General features: G+C 35.7%; 1 protein-coding gene across 11 annotated transcripts in view; it reads left to right on the top strand.

Moving 5' to 3' along the window:
• The window catches only part of WRN (WRN RecQ like helicase), a 138,206-nt gene that overhangs the window by 88,644 nt on the left and 29,565 nt on the right, over window positions 1-19,997 (top strand). For all 11 annotated transcript variants that reach the window (XM_082863822.1, XM_082863829.1, XM_082863821.1 and 8 more), the window contains 5 exons: window positions 3,599-3,773; window positions 7,568-7,749; window positions 11,554-11,655; window positions 11,941-12,033; window positions 16,888-17,029. In XM_082863822.1, the coding sequence (XP_082719948.1) occupies window positions 3,599-3,773; window positions 7,568-7,749; window positions 11,554-11,655; window positions 11,941-12,033; window positions 16,888-17,029 (694 nt within the window). The remainder of the gene's footprint in view (window positions 1-3,598; window positions 3,774-7,567; window positions 7,750-11,553; window positions 11,656-11,940; window positions 12,034-16,887; window positions 17,030-19,997) is intronic.

The following is a 19,997-nucleotide window of genomic DNA, read 5'->3' on the forward strand; positions in this document are numbered from 1 at the left end:
AGCTTCCATGCTTAGACCTTAACCCCTCGCGTCAATATATCTGATGAGAACCACACACTTATTTTAAATTGCAATAAGACTAGCTTGTCTTGCTGCCACTGCCCCTATGCAACCAGCATGAAAACTTGCAGTGGAGAACCTTCAGAATCTGATCAAAGCTTCTGTTACTCCACAATTTAATTGTTCTCACCTGCCCTGACAAATATACAGGTGGAAATCTCACCCATTGGTGCCCTCACCACAAATACAATCAAAGACTAAAAAACAAGGACAAAGCCCAGATGGGATATGTACTTACTGGGCAGGAAAAACACCAATTGTCTGGAGCGTAATGTAGGCCCCCCCAACCCAAGGCCTACGGAAGGGTCCCCACCCCTCATGCCCCCTCATATAATGGTGGGCCTCCCTCCCCAAGCTGTAACGGGATCCCCTCTTGGGCAGGCTCTCTAGAGAATTGGTTTAATTCTACAACAGTGCGTCAGGCATGTGCTCCTTCTGGATATCTGTTCCTTTGTGGTCTAGACATAAACCCATTGCCTCATCAGAACAACCCCAATCCCTCTTTCCCTTTCCCGGGATTAGCTGTAGCCTTTCCTTGTATGGACAGTGCTCTGTTTACGGGACAGTGTATGTTAGGCCAACTGAGTAATCAAAGGAACCTAGGTATTATCTTCCATAATATCACCCACCCCTGGGGCAAAAGGGCAATTGGCCTCATTTTGGCAGGGACTGGAGCTGCTATTGGGTTGGCGTCCCCTTGGGAAGGCTTTGCTTACCATGAAGCAGTGCTCCGCAGACTTTTGGATAACCTTGTCAGCTCTGAGTAGGTCCACAGGGAATGCACTTTCCAAACTTTCGTTGTCTGTTAGTTCCTCAGCTGATGTAGTGATGGATAACAGACTGGTTTTGGACTTTGTTCTGGCTGAACAGAGAGGGGTATTTGCAGTTATTAGTAAGACATGATGTACCCACATCAACACCACTGAGCTAGTAGAAGAGGACATCAAGAAAATATATGACCATGCCAGATGGCTTCATTCCTTCGGACAGGGATACCCAAGCACTGACTCTATCTGGATGCAGTCAGAGGAGTGTTACCAAGTGTAACCTTGTTCTTACCCCTGTTTGGGCTTCTAGTTGCAATAGTCCTTTTACTGATCTTTGGCCCCTGCCTTTTTAATCTGCTTGTTAAGTTTGTTTCTTCCAGCTTGCAGCAATTCCATGTCAAGATGATGGTGATGCAGGGATTCCAGCCACTCCCTGAAAGAGATCCTGCTGGGATAACAGCAGAAGCCTTTCTGGGGTCCCTTGACAAGGCAGGGTGAGAGTTCCACGGCACCAGTTAGGTAGGGTCCATGAGCCCAATGGCAGCCTGAAGAAGCTACAGAAGGACCATCCCCCTTCATCTTCCCAGTAAAGATTCCTTGGGGTCTACACCTCTCAGACGGGATTTGAGGTAGGTGATAGATGGGCCCCAGGCTGAGCAGCTGCAGCCAGTCTTCTGCTGTCACTTTGAGATAAGATGCCAGGAGGAGCATTGGGCCCTGAGACCACAGTTTCCTCATTCTTGTGGTCAAGGGGATTTCTCAGCCCATCACATGTGTAGAGAAGGTCCTCAGTTGTCCCCTAAGGAATTCCAGATAACACAACTCTAGGGGAGGGGCCAAAGGAGGGAAGAGACACCAGCCCCATAATATGTCCTGCCAACCTCCCAGAAACCTTCGAGCTGACCAGGAAGGAACCTGAGTCAGGCCAAATATGGGCACAAGCAAGATGATTGGCTAGGGAAAACCTGGAAGACTGCCCCATATACGCGATCTAAGCCACCCCTATTGGGTGCAGCTAACTGTGCGAGTTTGCCCATGTGCTCTTCTGCATATACTTTGCTTCTCATAAATGCTGTATCTGCTTCACAATCTTGGTCTCTTTGCTGAATTCTTTCTTCAAAGAAGACAAGGAGCGAGGTCCTTTTACCAGCCATTTCACTGCTGTAATCAATAGGAATTTTTACTGCTTTGATTTTTCTGCTCTATGAGTTCAGATTTTTGTATTTTCTGCTTTTTTTAATGTAAAAAGTGATCCATATTGTTTGTATCAATTTGAACAATACAGATGCATGTAAATTGAAGAGTACGTAGATTTTTTTTCCAGTCCCATTCCTCAGTTATTATTACTGTTGGTATTTTTGCATTTAGCGTTTTAGGTGTCTGTTCTTTGTACTGAGCAAATATGTGTTCCCAGTTGTTGTTGTTATTGTTGTTAGTTTGCTATAGTATGTCAGTCTTTTCTGCAATTTTCTCCTGTTATATAAAGTATTGCTGCTATCTTTCTATATATTATGTTTAATGTTTAGGATGTTATACAGTATTCACATTTTGGTGCACAATTTTTCCTTCTTTGAAAAATGTTTTTTAAATGAGATTCTTATACATTAAAAAGATAATTTGCATTTTTTTTCACTCTATGGAGTTATCTACTATGAATTTTTGACATGGAAGTCCATTTGGTCACTCTCAAAAATTGCTTTGAGTAGATTATTCAGTAAGACTCGTAGAGTAAAATTACTGTCTCATTTTTCCCCTCTAAGTTTTCAGTGGCTTTTACCATAGTCCTTCTTAAAGGTTTTATATACATTTAATTTTTAAATATTTACTTCACATTTTGTAGTATGAATGTATATGATCATGAACATTTAGATTATTTTTCACTATTATAGTTTTGTTGTGAATATTTGTGTATATGTATCTTTTAGCAGATGTGTGTGTTTGTAAAATAGATTCCTAAAATTGTATCACAGGTTATGCACATTAAAATTAAATAAAATAACTTCTCCTAAATCTAAATAGTATATTCTTTTTATATTGGTTAGGTCAGCATAAATGAATGTATTTACATAAATGAATATGTTGAGGAATTAAATAAATGTTCTATGGAAATCATTATTTATACTTTTAATAAGTAAGCGCAAATTTCTAAAACAGGCTTTATAACAGATGTTATTTTCTGTTATGGTCATATAGTCTCAAGTTACTAGTAAATACTTCCTTGAACTATAAAAATGATCTTTTACTATTGCATGAAAGTTCTTGCTTTTTTAGTAAACAGATTTAGAAATTCAATTTTACGATCATAAGAGGGCATAAGAATAATATAAATTTTATTCCTTCTCCTATGTAAATATTACATTTCTTATATAAATGAAGACTAATTGTTAATCTAGTGCTTTACAATTCCAAAGGACAGTAATTGCGTTTCCATTAGTTTACAGGTTTTTAGCAAGACTTCTGCTTCAATAAATAAACTTGTCTCTGGTTTTAATTTGAACAAAAAAGTGAAGTCAGAGGTGTTTGGGTTTAATATAATTTATTTCCACGTTTGAGTGTCTAAAATGTTTCAGGTATTTGTTAAATATGTCATTGTTTTTATATGCTTTCTCCTTTTAGTTTTTTACTGAAAGGAAAATTAAAGTGTAAAAACTAAATTAAAATGAAATTATATTAAAATTTTAAAAAGAAAGGGAAAATTAAATTAGGTAAAACTCAAACTGGTCTGAAGCCTATATGTATATGTTTGTCCTTTTGCTCTTCTTTTGCTTTAGTTCTGCTTGGGAATTTGAAGGTCCAGCTATCATCTACTGTCCTTCTAGAAGAATGACAGAACGAGTTACAGCTGAACTTAAGAAACTGAAGTTAGCCTGTGGAACATACCATGCAGGACTGAGTATTAACTTAAGGAGACAAGTTCATCATAGGTTCATGAGAGATGAAATTCAGGTGTGAAGATTGATCATCATTACTGTCTGTTCCCCATAGTGGAAACAGATATTTCTCTAATATTTATTTACAAGATCTTTATTGAATACCTTCTTCTTCTTCTCCTTTTCTTTCCAGGAGGGACAATCAACTTTTTTTTTTTTAATTTTTTTTTTTAGTTAAAAATGTTTTAAATTTTTTTAATTTAAATTTTATTTTATATTAGAGTATAGTTGATTTACAGTGTTGTTAATTTCATACTATATATAAAATAGATAACTAATAAGAACCTACTGTGTAGCACAGGGAACTCTATTCAATACTCTGTAATGACCTATATGGGAATAGAATCTAAAAAAGAGTGGATATACATATATGTATAACTGACTCACTTTGCTCTACAGCAGAAACTAACACAAAATTGTAAGTCAACTATACTCCAATAAAAAAATTAATTAAAAAATTTCTTTAAAGTTGGAATTGAATTTCATAATTTAAGTCTAATCGTGAAAAATATTCATTTTTCGTTTAAAAAAATCGAAAAACAAAATGGTATATAAAAACATTTCAGGTGTACAGCCAAGTGATTTATTCATACATATACATTTGAATACCTTCTTTCTGATGAGCATAAAGCAGTCACTCTGATAGAATCAGTATATAATGTGGGAGATAGATATGTAAGAAAACTATTGCAGGCTAGTATAAATGGCAGCCTGTACATAGAATAGTGTTTAGGTGCACAGGGGAGGGAATGCTGGCTGTTAAGTTAGGTTGTGTAATGGGGTTGGTTCACCCAGGAAGAAGCAATCCGAATAGAATCTGAACAAGTGAATAACAGTTTGTCAAGTATGCAAGGCCAGGAGGTGATGAGGGAAAAGGAATAGGTTATAGAATTCCAGGAAGAAGGACTGGCATGTGCAAAGGCACTGTGATATGAGAGAGCGTACTGGGTTCAGGAAATGGTGAGTAGTTTGCAATGGTTGGAGAAGAAGGGAGTATGGAGTAGGAAGGGCACAAAGTATAGGTAAGAAGGCAGGGAGGAATGGTGGAGACTCGTAGGAAAAGAGTTGAATGGGTTGTTTGGCCAGGTTGTAGAGGGTCTTAAAACTTGCAAAGTGGCAAGCTGGGATTGGTGTGAAGTTTCTCTAGTTTTTCCAGACTACTTTAGCCGTAGAATTCTTTATTTAAATGAAATTTTATCTAATAGGTAAAACAGATTAAAGTAGAATCATTCTTGTTGAAGTTGATGTGACGGATGAAGGGGTCCAAGAGCTTCCCTATCTCCAAGTCAGTCCCTGGGGGTATTTTAGAATCCTCAAAGTTCTGCAGAACAGAATTTGGAAACCACTGTGACAGACTACTCTATATTTTTGAGCAAGATAATAGTATTATAGAAACATTAGACTGGGAGCACCAAGTAGGACTGATCTGAAGGAGAAAAACTGAAGAAAGGAAGGGTATTGATGAAATTATTGTAAAGTGTTACGGCTGAGATTCATAAAATGACTGGAATCCTGTTTCACTGGGTGTCATACAGATTATTTGGGAAGATTTAAATTCAAGCCATGTGAGTAGGTTTAAATCAACACCATCAACATCATTTCCACACCCTGTCGCTATAAGCCTGGACTAGTCATCTCAAATTGAGAACTTAACTTCTGCTTTGCATTTTCTGTCAAATAGGTCATCAGTTTCCTCTGTATCTAGATCTCTGTCTATGCAGTTCACTGTGCATTGTCATGATGCAATGCATACCTGCCTGAAGGCATCTGTTCTCTTTCTTCCTCTTCTTCCCAAAGTTAGGAACAGCTATCACAACTGCCTGGAGTAGAGATTTTATCCAAATTCTTAAATGCTTACATGTTTATTCTGTTATCTCTGGAGCTTGAAAAGTATCAGATAAAATTTATTAGCTGCTGCTTATTGAATCTTAACAATCGAGAGCCAATAATTGACCAGTTGTTTCTTCTATCTTGGTGTATTACTAATTATTCATTTAGATAGAAACATCTCCCAAAGATATGAGAGAGACAAGATTTTTTTTCTTTCCTATTATTCATAACCAAATCTAACCACATTTGGATGTAGATTTGCATTTTGAGTTTGTGACCATTCATTCTTTTAATCCTGACTTTTAGTTTTATGTCCTTTTGTATTTTATTTGCCTTTTCAAGATGGCCTGAATTCCTTTCCTGTCTGGAATGAGGTTATGAATAAATTATTGGATAAAATATCTTCATTTACACCTGAGCGTCTATGAGGATATTTTGAAAATCATGTCTGCAGAATAGGTTGATCTCATCTAAAAGCAGTATCATATGATGAAAATTAGATCTTAAAAGTTCTCATCATACAAATACACATATACACACAGACACAGATACATACACACACAGTAATCATGTGAGGTGATGGAGGTGTTAAGTAACTTTACTGAGGTAATCATGTCGCAGTATATACGTACATCAAATCATCATGTTATATATTTTAAACTTACATAGTGTTATATTTCAGTTATATCTCAATAAAGCTGGAAAAAATTGAATAAGAAATAACATTTTAAAAAAGAAAAGTTGGAATTATTATATTGCTTATTTACTCTTAAATACAGCAAAACTGTCTAGTTTTATTCACTCAGAGCTTTTTTTAATATTATTTCCATCCCTAGATTTATTTTTCTTTCATCTTTCTCATACTTCCCTTTATTTGTCCTCCCTCCCTCCCTTCCTCTTTTTTCTACTCTTGGTGCATCTTAACACATTTTTAAAAATGGCACTTTAATATTTATCAGTTATACACACACATAGTTTAACAAACCAAATCGTTCTCCAGTGCTTACAATGAAAAGCGTCAGCCCCTCATTCTTTCCCTGCTTCTTTTTCCTACTCTCATCTCTTTTAGCTTAGTCTTTTGGTGTTTGCCGCTGTATCTTACAATAATTTGCTTATACTGCTGCTACTTAGTTTATTTATTTATTTGCTTATGAGATTTAGGCATTATCTCTGTTTCCCTGCTATGAAAGATGAAGGTGTAGCTCTTTCACATCCCTTCCTGCCCTTCTCACCCCATCTAGAAGTTTCTACCCCCTTCACTTCCAATATTAATACCATAATTTTGGTTAGATCAGTATATATATTCAAATATTATATATTTATGTATTCTCTATAAATGCTTTTTATCTGTAAGACATGTAGTATATTTACAGTTACTTGTACATATTTTGTATTCTTATTATTAATACTTTAAAAAAAATTTGTGTCGTTTTTTTTGGTGCTTACCACTAATTTTTCCCTAAGATTTCCCCTAGTCATGTAAATCCGATCTTGGTATACTCATTCATATTAGATATTCTACCAATTTTATCCTTTTAAATATGCAGAGATAAATTCATGATTCATTCTGCCATCTTTAATGAGAAGCTTCCTTCTACCTTAGAATAATGCTAGAAAATATTAAGATACTATGCAGTCTTGAAACTTCATAATATTATCCCAAAGGCTCATTTAATATAATAAATAGTTTAAGAGCCTCTTTTCTGTCTTGTACTCATGTGCATTCAGAGAAACCACTTTATTTGCTTCTTTTAATAGAGAGGGAACAAATCCTATTTTATGGTCACCATTCCTTAACCTGTAAATTGGGCAGATAATCTTTTAATCTATAAGCAATTGGTTGAAATTATATTAAATTCAGTTTCGTGCCATGACTTTAGTTAATTAGTTAATGAACTAATTATTCTTACCAAAAGGTAAACATGTAAGGTTTTAGTTCTGCTAAATGATTGTCAAACTATGTTGTTATTTTATTCTCAGTGTGTAGTAGCTACCATAGCTTTTGGAATGGGCATTAATAAAGCTGACATTCGCCAAGTCATTCATTACGGTGCTCCTAAGGAAATGGAATCATATTACCAGGAGATCGGTAGAGCTGGCCGTGATGGACTTCAAAGTTCTTGTCATGTACTTTGGGCTCCAGGAGACTTTAACACAAATAGGTAAAAACATTTATTGCTTTCACCCTTGCAGATTTCTTTCTTTCCACATAAGCTTCGAAAGTATTTGAGACAACATTCAAAATTTAAAGTAATATGTATAAGTGCCTTTAAAACCAAAAGAAAACAGAAGACGTCTAAGAAGAACTTTGTGGTGTGTTGCTACCCAGAGGAGATGACCTAATTTCTTCTATACCTCATTTAGTGTGAAGAGTTAACTAAAACAGCACTATACTGGGAATGTAACGTAGATCTTATGGAACACTTTTTTTCTTCTTTTTTTCGCGGTATGTGGGCCTCTCACTGCTGTGGCCTCTCCCGTTGCGGAGCACAGGCTCCGGACGCACAGGCTCGGCGGCCATGGCTCACGGGCCCAGCTGCTCCGCGGCATGTGGGATCTTCCCGGACCGGGGCACGAACCCGTATCCCCTGCATCGGCAGGCGGACTCTCAACCACTGTGCCACCAGGGAAGCCCTATGGAACACTTTTTAATATTGTTCATCGATGAGCTGTTTTTCTCCTCAGGTTCTCTCAAGTTTTGATATGTCTTCAGCCATAGTTACTTTAGATACCATTTATTTTGTTTTTATTTTTTTCTTCTCATGCTGCCATGGTGCTTATTCTAAATGACTTCTACCAATCCCAGTTTGTCTCTAATTACCATTTTTATTTCCTTTGTTAGTTCTAGGAGAGCATGCCAGCTCTCCTTGGCAGTGTGTGAATGATCATGTTGCCCTGTACTGACTGACTGCCATGGAAAAAAATATTGTACTTAGTGTCTAGATACAGGAAAACCATTCCACTTAAGTACTAAACAGGTATCTTGTTGGCACTTATGTTCTGTGAGATTGATATTGAAAGGAAAACTTCATCTTGCAAAGTTTTAGGGGCAGGTTTACCAACTTCTTTCTTCATCCATAAGAAAAAAAAATTGAAGGAAAAAAAACCTATACGTGGTAACTGATGGGCCTGCCGAGATGAGGTGTTTTCAGAATGCACCTCCATATAGCTACATAAGTTGAGCTCTTGGATGGACCTATTAGCCCATCTTATTAAAATGATGAAAGTGGCTATCTAATACAGTTTTTGTTTTTATTTATTACTCAACAATTTTTTTTGGAGTACTCACTATGTTCCAAGCATTATGCTTTGTGCCGGGGATCCAATGGTAAATAAAAGCAGATATAGTACCTGTTTTTATAGAGTTTACTGTATAATGGGAATAGCAGGTCTTAGTCACAGAATCATACAACCGCGGATACATAGGGTTCATTTTACTGCTCTTTTGTGTTTGAAAATTTGAATAACCAAACGATTTTTTGAAAAGGATCATGCAAATTTGTATAAAATTAAAACTGTGTTAAGTGCTATGAAGGAAATTGCATTGAGTAGTGAGTATATTATGGGTGTGTGTTTACCAAGTTATAAAGGTCAGATAAGGCTTCCTTGAGGAAGTAATGGGTTAACTTGAGATATGAAAGAAGAATAGGGATTAATTAGGTAAGAATGTTTGCTATAAATTTTAAGCTTCTTTTAAGAGTAGTCACTAACTTTTGTTTCTTAACATACAGTCAATAAACCATCTTCTTAAGAAGAACAATTATTATTTTCCTTTTGACGCTGGTGTCTATGTGAAGCTTTTTATAAACTAATTTTAAATAATTGGGATAGAACAGAGCTCTACATGCTACAATTAAATTTGGGATTGCATCATACATAAGTTGATTCCTACCAGTTCTGATTTTATTTGTGCATTGTATTAAAGATGCTGAAGACTTAACAGCCCAAGTTTTATATTGTGGCTTGGCAGGTTCATCAATAGATATAGTTCCTGTGTATCTGAGTCTCAAAAGATATTTTAAATGGTTATCTCATTAAGATTTAACAGGGAGTAACAGTGATTAGTAATCAAATAGTGGTGCCAGGAAATCCACTCTTGAATCTTTAGTACAGACAGGTTGTTCTTTGCATCCATATTAAAGGAAATAAAACTATAGGGCTAATCAGCATTAAAAAAAATTTCAGCAAGGATCGAGGCCCAGATCTCTGCCATCCTTGTGACAAACCTCTTCTATTAGAAAAAACAAAGTTTTAGAATAAATGGAATAGCTGGTTTTCAAATGAAAAGATCACTGTAATTCACAAAATTTTTAGTCTGTCTTATGCTAGAATCCTGTGACTGAGAGAAGAAACTTGTCCAATCATCAGCGTAAATATGCAATTTTATATTTTTTATTGGCGAAGTCTCAATGTCTGCACCTGCCATTATTTAAAACAGTCAAACCCAATAGTTACTGTAATCTTTGTTTAAAGGGAATAATTTGCAAATTAATCTCAGTTTAACAAATCTTCCACTGGCTCCACCTGATTTCTATTTATGGTATTGTTTTTAGAATATTTCTTCTTTTTCAACTTGTTTTTATTCTGTGGAATATTATACTGTAATGATTTTGATGGTCCTAAAAGAAGAATAAATATTCATTTGATTTGGTGTTAGAGACTTGTTACTTTATTTTCTTCAATTTGTTATTGAAACTGATGAGATTAGTTAAATGTAGATCGTGGGAACCAAACATAAGGGAAGCTCTAGCTCTCAGAGTGTGGGCATTGTTTCCTTTGTTCTTTCTATCTGAGGAGAAAGAGGTGAGCTAAACAAACAAAACAGAGCAAAAAAAGAAACTAATATTTAGCCCATGAGCTAGGAATAATGAGGTTAGATGGTTGACCTAGGAACTAGAGTCAATCGTTGGAAGAGACTTTCTAGGGAAATTACATGGAAAGGCATGGTGGTTGGTGGTGTCAAATGATACGAATGTTTTTGAATAAGAGATCACTTGTGTGTCCAGACTTTCCAGAGCTCCCTTAACTGGATTCCCTGTGGGTGTCATCCTTGAGAATTGTACAGAGGTATTTTTATCAGTTAGAAAGCTGTACAGTCAAAACATGAGTGATGAGGATCAGTATTGTCACTTAGATCTTGTGGATAAATTATTTTCCTTTGAAATATTTGAAACCTATTCAACTCAGATTTTTCTTTTTTCTCAGAAAGATATGCAAAGACTATTTGGAAGATTATCATCATCTGATGTACGATAGTCATGGAATTTCTTCACAGGAGAGTAGAATTAACAGTCAGGATGAGGTATAGCAGCATTAACTTAAAAAAAAAACCATGTATTTAGTGTTATTTAAAAAGTTTATATAAATTCAGTATTATGGGGGAAAAATGGTTAGAATTGTTTGAGGAAGGAACTTAATTCTGATATTTTATTAGTGTCCTATAATGCCCCATAATACAAAGAGGTAGTTTTTAGAGGGCTGAGAAGTTCTCTGAAGAGCTAAAGTGATGAAGGTTCATATTTAGATCATGAGTCTTTTTCAGTATTCCTTATATAGATTAGATGCCTTTAGTTTCTCATATAAAATAACTTAAAGAATAACCTTTTACTGGGAAAAGGTAAAAATTCACGTATAGTAGAAATATTGCCAAAAAAGCAAGTAGCATATAAGTCAAAATGAAGAACTTTAGGGTTTTAACAGTTTTTCATAGGCAGCTAAAAAATTGATGCTTGGACATGGGTAGAATTCTTTCAAAAGTAATTTTCATAAAAATCAGAAAAATGCTTGCTTCTTATGGGGGCATTGACTGGGAAGGGACACAATAACTTGCTGAGATGATAGAAATGTTCTTTATCTTGTTAGCACTGTGGATGTTATAGTTATAGACTATGAAAAATAAACAGGAAGAAATAAATGAAATAAAACTAATACAATTTTAATAGTACTGTGGTATTTTTAATTGACAGGCGCCTCCTTAGTGAAATATGCAATGAAAAGTTTCGATTATACAAATTAAAGATGATGGCAAAGATGGATAAATATCTTAATTCCAGAATGTGTAGGCGACAGTAAGTATTATTTACTTTATATCAGTTAATAACAAGGATTTATAGATAATATTCTTAAGGAAAAAGTTTTGCAAAGTAATTAGAAGTATTTAAAAGATATTTGATGGTGTTAACATATGTGCTGAATTTTTAAGGCAACTTGCTTTGTGCCTCAGTAAACTGAAGCCAAATAATGAGGTCTCAGCTGAATCAATTAATGTTGATTTCACCTCATTATTTTCAACAATGAATTTAACATGTATGTTTTTGTTCATTTATTTAATTTTAAAATTTTCTCTTGGGTAGACTCATCTTGTCTCATTTTGAAGACAAACAGCTACGAAAGGCCTCCGTGGGAATTATGGGAACTGAAAATTGCTGTGATAATTGCAGGTCCAGGTAACATTTCCTTCTTCTAGATGGACATTCTAAAAGTCTTTGTTTCTCTTCCTTTGCAAATAATTTTTAATTGAATTTTTGTTGAGTGATATGTATTGCAGTTTTTTAAAAACAAAATAATGAATTTATTTATTAAAAAAGAGGACAAAGCAAACAGTATTACAATCTTTTACTTTTATAAATAGATAAACCAATTAATGGTAGACCTAAATCTAAACATATCAATAGTTATATTAAATGTAAATGATCTAAAAATACCATTTAGGGCTTCCCTGGTGGCGCAGTGGTTGAGGACCCTGCCGATGCAGGGGACACGGGTTCGTGCCCTGGTCCGGGAAGATCCCACATGCCGTGGAGCGGCTGGGCCGGTGAGCCATGGCCGCTGAGCCTGTGTGTCCAGAGCCTGTGCTCCACAATGGGAGAGGCCACAACAGTGAGAAGCCCGCGTACCGCAAAAAAAAAAATAAATAAAAAATAACATTTAAAGGCAAAAGTTGTTAGAATTGGTTTAAAAATATGACCCAACCAAATGCTGTCCACAAGAAATCCACTATAGGTATAATTATATAGGTAGATTAAAAATAAAAAGATAAAAACTGTATACCATGAAAACGTTAATCAAAAGAAAGCTGGAGTTGTTACTTTTAATGTCAGATAATGGAGACTTTGGAGGAAGAATATTAGCAGGGATAAAGAAGGACATTACATGATGATAAAAGAGTCAGTTTACCAATGTATCAGTCAGGGTTCTCCAGAGCAATACATGCACATATGTGTACACACACACACGCACATGCACACACACACAGACAGAGAGATAATGAGAGAGGGAGAGAGAGGTTAATTTTAAGGTATTGGCTCATGCAGTTGTAGGGGTTGGCAAGTCTGAAATCTGTAGGCAGCCTAGCAGGCTGGAAAGTTGGACAGGGTTTCTACATTACAGTTTTGAGTCACAATTCCTTGTTCTCCAGCCAACCTCAGTCTTTGCTCTTTAAGGCCTTCATCTGATTGAATGAGACCTACTCACATTATCAAGGGTCAGCTCCTTTACCTAAAGTCAACTGATTGTAAATGTTAATCCCATCTACAAAATACCTTTATAGCAACATCTAGGTTAGTGTTTGACCAAATGACTGGGTACCATAAGCTGACACACAAAGATAACCATTATATCCAAGAACACCTAATCCTAAATGTGTATATACTTGAAAAAGAACTGACCGAATTGAAAGGAGAAATAGAGAAATCTGTAAGTAGAGTTGGTGACTTCAGCATCTCTCAGTAATTAATAGAGCTGGTAGACAGAAAATCAGTAAGAAAATAGAAGAAATGGAACAGGACTGTCAGCAGACTGTCTAATTGACTTTTATACAACATTCCACCTAACAACAGCAGATACACGTTCTTTTCAGGTGCAGATGGAATGTTCATGAAAATAGACTGTATTCTGGATCATAAAACAAACCTTAACACATTTAAAAGATTTGTATTTATACAGAATACATTTTCTAAATAAAATGGAATGAAACTAGAAATCAACAGCAGAAAGATAACAGGAAAGTCTCCAAACACTTGGAAATTAAGTAACACACTACTAAATAATCCATTAGTCAAAGAGGAAGTCTCAAGGTAAATCAGAAAATATTTTGAACTGAGTGAAATGAAAATACAAAACGTATGGGGTACAGCTAAAGTGATACTGACAGGGAAGATTAGAGCATTAAATACTTACAGTAGAAGGGTTTCAAATTAGTAATTAAGCTTCCACCTTAAACTAGCAAATAGGGGTAAAGAAAACTAAAAGGAAGCAGAAGGAAGGAAAGAATAAAGATAAGAGCATAAATCAATAGAAAACAAAAACAATTAGAGAAAACCAATGAACTCAAAACTCATTCTTTGAAAAGGTCAATAAAACTGATAGAAAGTTCTAAAAAGAAAAAAAAAAAAAGAAGACGAGGAGACACAGATTACCAATATCAGGACTGAGAGAGGGAATTTCACTGTAGCCACAACAGACATTAAAAGGATAATGAGGAAATACTATGAATAACTCAGTGCACATACATTCAGTAATTTAGGTGAAATGGACCAATTCCTTGAAAACCTCAGACTAATAAAACTCACTCACACACACACAAAAAAAACAAACAAAAAAAACCCTCACTCACAATGAAGTACATAACCTGAATAATCCTACCACTGTTGAAGAAATTGGATCCTTGTTAAAAACTTCCAAAAATAAAATTCCCTAGCCCAAGTGATTTCAGTGGCAAATTCTGCCCCCCCCAAAAGAAGAAATAATGCCAGTTCTACTATTTATGTGATATTCTCTCAAACATAAAACTGCACTGTAGAGATGAAGAAAAGATTAGTGGTTGCCAGAGATTAGAGGGATGGGGTCAAGGTTGTGATTACAAAGGAATAGCATAAGGGAGTATTTTGTAGTGATGGATTTGTTGCATGTTCTGATTGTGGTGATGGTTAGAAGAATCTATGAATGTGTTTAAATTTGTAGACCTTAACACACACACACAGACATACAGTCAATTTAACTGTATATTAATTGAAAAAATAAAATACAAATGGTGTATGTAGTTGAGCTAACCATATACTAGGTGTGGTAGCTGTATACTGTTAGACAGAAGGAGTTTTATTAGGGATGGAGATGGTCTCTATGCAGTGATAAATGGTTCCTCCACCAAGAGGACAGAATTGTTCTATGCACCTTAAAACAAACCCCTACAACTATGTAAAGCACAGACTGACAGAAAAGCTGGAAGAAATCAACAATTCCACCATCAAAGTAGGAGAGGTTGATTGTAATTTTTAGTTATTGGTAGGTTAAGCAATCAAAAAATTAGGAAGCAATAGAAAATCTGGTCAATATGGTAACAAGTCTGATTTATTGGACATGCAGATGTAGAAGCCTTTACCAAGCAATTAGAGTAATGTGTCTCAAACATTTTTACTTCGTGACCCACATAGTTAATGGCTAATTGAGTCTAGGTTCTGTTCAGAACCCTAAGGTCTCAAGGGATTAACCTTCAGCACACCTATAATCCATTTGTAGCACACGGGCTGGGAAGCGCGGAATTAGAGACTACACTTCTCAAACATAGATGGCATATTTATAAAAATGAACTATAGGGACTTCCCTCGTGGCGCAGTGGTTAAGAATCCTCCTGCCAATGCAGGGGACACGGGTTCGAGCCCTGGTCCGGGAAGATCCCACATGCCACAGAGCAACTAAGTCCGTGCGCCACAACTACTGAGCCTGTGCTCAAGAGCCCGTGAGCTACCACTACTGAGCCCGTGAGCCACGACTACTGAAGCCCGTGCGCCTAGAGCCCGTGCTCCACAACGAGAGAAGCCACCGCAATGAGAAGCCTGCGCACTGCAACGAAGAGTAGCCCCTGCTCGCCACAACTAGAGAAAGCCCGTGCACAGCAATGAAGACCCAACACAGCCAAAAATAAATAAATAAAAATTTTAAAATGTACTAGATATTAAAGCAGTGGGTGGCAAACTATGGCCCATGGACCAAATCCACTCACTGCCTGTTTTTGTAAATAAAGTTTTTTTGTAATACAGCCATGCCCTTTTGTTTATATATTATCTATGGCTGTTTTTGCAGAGTTGAGCTAAGTAGTTGTGACACAGAGATTGTCTGGCCCACAAAGCCTAAGCTGTTTACTGTCTGGCCCTTTATAGGAAGAGTTTTCTGACCTCTGTACTAGACTGTAACCTGTCTCAAGTTTTCAGTGTATTGGTTTCAAACACACCACATTATCTGGCCAGAATGCAACAGAATTAGAAGTAAACAAGAGAATAAAAAGGGAAATTCTCATTCATTTGGAAATTTAAAATAATGCTCTAAAGTAACTCGTCAATCAAGGAAAAAACTCAAACTGGAAATTAAAACATTTTTAGAACTTAGTGATAATTACAGTAATATACATTAAAACTTGTATGCTGCAGCATAGGTGATACTTGGTGGGAATTTGATAGCTTTAAATACTCGTATTAGAAAAGAAAATTAATGAACTAAGTATCCTATTAAAGAAGTTAAAATAGAGAATAAACCTAAACTAGCCTTTTTTTCCCTAAAAATATATCTAGAATACTGACTATATTCTTATTGCTATTTCAAAGATATTTATTATAAAGAAAGCAACTGAATTAGGTAGTTGAACTATATTAGTTGATTTTTTCTGAGTCTTTTGTTCTCAACATGCCATAAAGAATTCTCATTTGTATTAATGAGAATTAATACAAATGAGAATTTCATTAATTTGTGTTAATGATAATTTCTACCTGAAGGATGGCTTAGGAATTTAACTTCTAAATGGACTTACATGAAAAGCTTATAATCTTTGGTCATATTTTAAAGTATGACTTTAACAACTTCTTGCATAGGAGATGTGTTTTTTCAGTTCAGAAGTTTTGCGACAGGGGTGGGGGTGGGCAATAAACCTTTTCTTCCATCAAAACCTAACACAAAAGTCCAGTATTTATACAATAGATCAAGTGGAGCTATTTGAGCTGTAATCCTGCGTTCTGCTTGCTTGAACCTGTTTCTTTCTATGGCCCAAGATACCTCCTGTGAAACTCGGATCCTAGGGCACTAGTGTCGAGGACCATTAATATAACATACCTGTGATGCTATATTATCGTTTATATTTCATGTTTTACATACTTTACTTGCTCTCAGCTGTATTGAACTTTATTTTTAGCTTCTGAAGCAGTTGGCACATTTGAGATATTTTTTTACTGGGCTAACTGTTACACTAAATCTTTTTATTTCTAAAGGTACATGCCTTGGCTAAGCTTTCTTTACATATTGTTTTTATTTAGATTGGATCTCTGCTTTTCCATTGATGACTCAGATGATATGTCACAGGACTTTGGTCCACAAGCATTCCAGCTCTTATCTGCCGTGACCATCTTAGGCGAAAAGTTTGGAATTGGGGTTCCAATTTTATTTCTCCGAGGATCTGTAAGTATGTCTGTGAGTCACCTTCAGAGTTCTTCTTTTACTCCTATTACACTTTTCTTCAGAGGTTTGCTGTTTTACAATTATAGCTTTGGCTTTAGTTATCAGAACTCAGAGAGTCATATTAAGTTCCATTTAAGCACTGCATTCATTACCTTTGACAAAACCTGTGTGTATCATTAAGACAATGCTTCCAGGCTGTCTGTTTCAGTTTATTACATTGCAGTTAGATGAATCCCTAGACTGGTCTTTTATAGGATAATTAAGAAAAGTTTACTTTCATTGTGTCAAGGGACAGGTAGAACAAATTTGTATCTTGGTGCCCTGTGAAGTAGTAAATTTTTTGAGCAAAATTTAAATTTCAGTGATTATTTGTAATGTCTAAGTTCAATAATAATATTTGGTAGTATATTTTTTCTTTCTTTCTATTTTATTTCTAATCAGAAGTATTTAAAATTCTAAGAAAGTTCTTTTTCTTCACGAATGAATAGTTAATTCTGTTACCTTTTTTTTTTTTTTTTTTTGAGTGATTAGTGTGCCAGCATTATGCTAACAGTTGCAGGTACAAATATGAGTAGGTCATGACCCTTATAGCCAAAGAGCTTTTTCTGTAGTCCTTTTGTTTATATGATTTTATTCCTGATTTAGAAGTCTGTAAAGTTAAGTAGTATATATTGACGTTAGTTGAATAAACCAAAAATGGGAGATAGAATCCTTTGCAACTACATATATTTATTAAAAATATACTAAAAGTGGAGATTAAAATTCTCACTTTGTAGAATTTTTTTTTTTAAGTTTTGTTTTCTTTCTTTCTTTATCTATTTTACTTATTTATTTTTGGCTGTGTTGGGTCTTTGTTGCTGTGTGTGGGCTTTTCTCTAGTTGCGGTGAGCGGGGGCTACTCTTTGTTGCGGTGCGCAGGTTTCTCATTGTGGTGGTTTCTCTTGTTGCGGAGCACGGGCTCCAGGTGCCCTGGCTTCAGTAGCTGTGGCTCGCGGGCTCTAGATGCAGGCTCAGCAGTTGTGGCTCAGAGGCTTAGTTGCTCCACAGCAACTAATGTGGGATCCTCCCGGACCAGGACTTGAACCCGTGTCCCCTGTATTGGCAGGCGGATTCTTAATCACTGCGCCACCAAGGAAGCCCTGGATGTAGAATTTTAAAAATAATTTAGGTCAGCATTCATTTCTTAACTTCTCAAATACTTTGTGTAAATATTTACTTTCTGAGTTTTTGTTTTGTTTTGAAAGGGACTTATTAAGTTAGCCAGTTGTGAAATACTAATGAAATGCTAAAAATATGTTAACTTCAGGTACTGATGTTTTTAGATTATGGAGTTTAAAATTTTGTTCTTAAATCTCAAGTTTGGTTAGAAATTTAACGGTAGAAGTGTTGCCTAAGGAACTTGGTTTAGCTGATATGAGTGCTATTTTTTTTTAAAAAAGAATTTAAGTTGCAAGGGATAGATTTAATGTAATTGAGATCTATGAAAATTTATTGTCTCTGTCATCTTTAAAACCTGTGTATCCCAGCTGAATGTATAATTTATAAAAATTATCCTTGTTTTAATTTGGTGTAATCCAGCAGTATCCAGTATCAACAGATAAGTGGAAGTGGGCTCCTAGACAAACTTGAACTGGTCACAAGACGGATCAGATTTCACCTATTATTTGAAAACCAAGTCAGACTGCTTATACCAACAGTCTCTTCTGGGAGTCTGCAAATTAAGAAGTTTATTCTTTGTGAAATTTTATATTACCCTTGCTAGATAAAGGTGTAAAACTTTTTTAAAAAGCCACTTAACGGGCTTCCCTGGTGGCGCAGTGGTTGAGAGTCCGCCTGCCGGTGCAGGGGACACAGGTTCGTGCCCCGGTCGGGGAAGATCGCACATGCTGCGGAGAAGCCAGTGAGCCATGGCCGCTGAGCCTGCACGTCCGGAGCCTGTGCTCCGCAGCGGGAGAGGCCACAACAGTGAGCGGCCCGCGTACTGCCAAAAAAAAAAAAAAAAAAGCCACTTAACGAAAATTTGTAGACATTAAATACAGTGAAAATAAGGCAAGTTTTTTTCCCCCAATTTCAGTGATTTTGGTATCTACTGGGATATCATTTTTTAAATTATAATTGTATTTCCTTTGAGAATTTAGTGAATCGTCTACCTTAACTAATTTAGGAAAAATTAATATCTTTACAGATAATTTTCATTTGTAAGATGATTAAGTATCTTAAACTTGAAACTCTTGGAGTTCATTTAAAGAGATAATATTTGTACATATGAAACAAATATTTCAGCAGCACATGATTCTCCTCTCTTACATAGGATGTTTAAAAATAGTATAAAAATAGTATAAATGATTATTCAGGCCATTCAGGTGTTTGTGAATGGAGTTTAAAATTTTGTTTTTAAAGCATAAGTTTTGCTGGAAATTAAATAGTAGAAATATTGCCTAAGGAACTTTGTTTTAGGGGTCTAAATAGCTCACCACATAGAAATCTTTTTTTATTTTTTTGCAGTACGCGGGCCTCTCACTGTTGTGGCCTCTCCCGGGATCTTCCCGGACCGGGGCATGAACCCGTGTCCCCTGCATCGGCAGGCGAACTCTCAACCACTGCGCCACCAGGGAAGCCCCACATAAAAATCTTTAAACACCTTTGTGAATTAAGTATTAAGATATGCAGTTATCTTAATTTTACAGATTAGAAAACAGACACAGTCATTAATTTGCATAATCAGGAGATTAAGTGAAACCTCTTTCCTGATCATGTTATCAAAGTGCTCCAGAATTAGAGAACACTTTTGATAAAAGATGCTTTGACTATAGGCAGCCATTGGGAAACTATTGTTAGTTTTAATTACCCTTTATAATTTTCAAACTTTCTAACAGGAGAGGGTTATCTGTTTAATTTTTCGGACAAGCTATTTCATCAGGTTGAAATATATTCCTAGAGATAATTATTGTAACTTTATATTTTGGCT

Source organism: Leucopleurus acutus (genome assembly GCF_964270905.1).
Source record: "Leucopleurus acutus genome assembly, chromosome: 21".
Taxonomy (NCBI): Eukaryota; Metazoa; Chordata; class Mammalia; order Artiodactyla; family Delphinidae; genus Leucopleurus; species Leucopleurus acutus.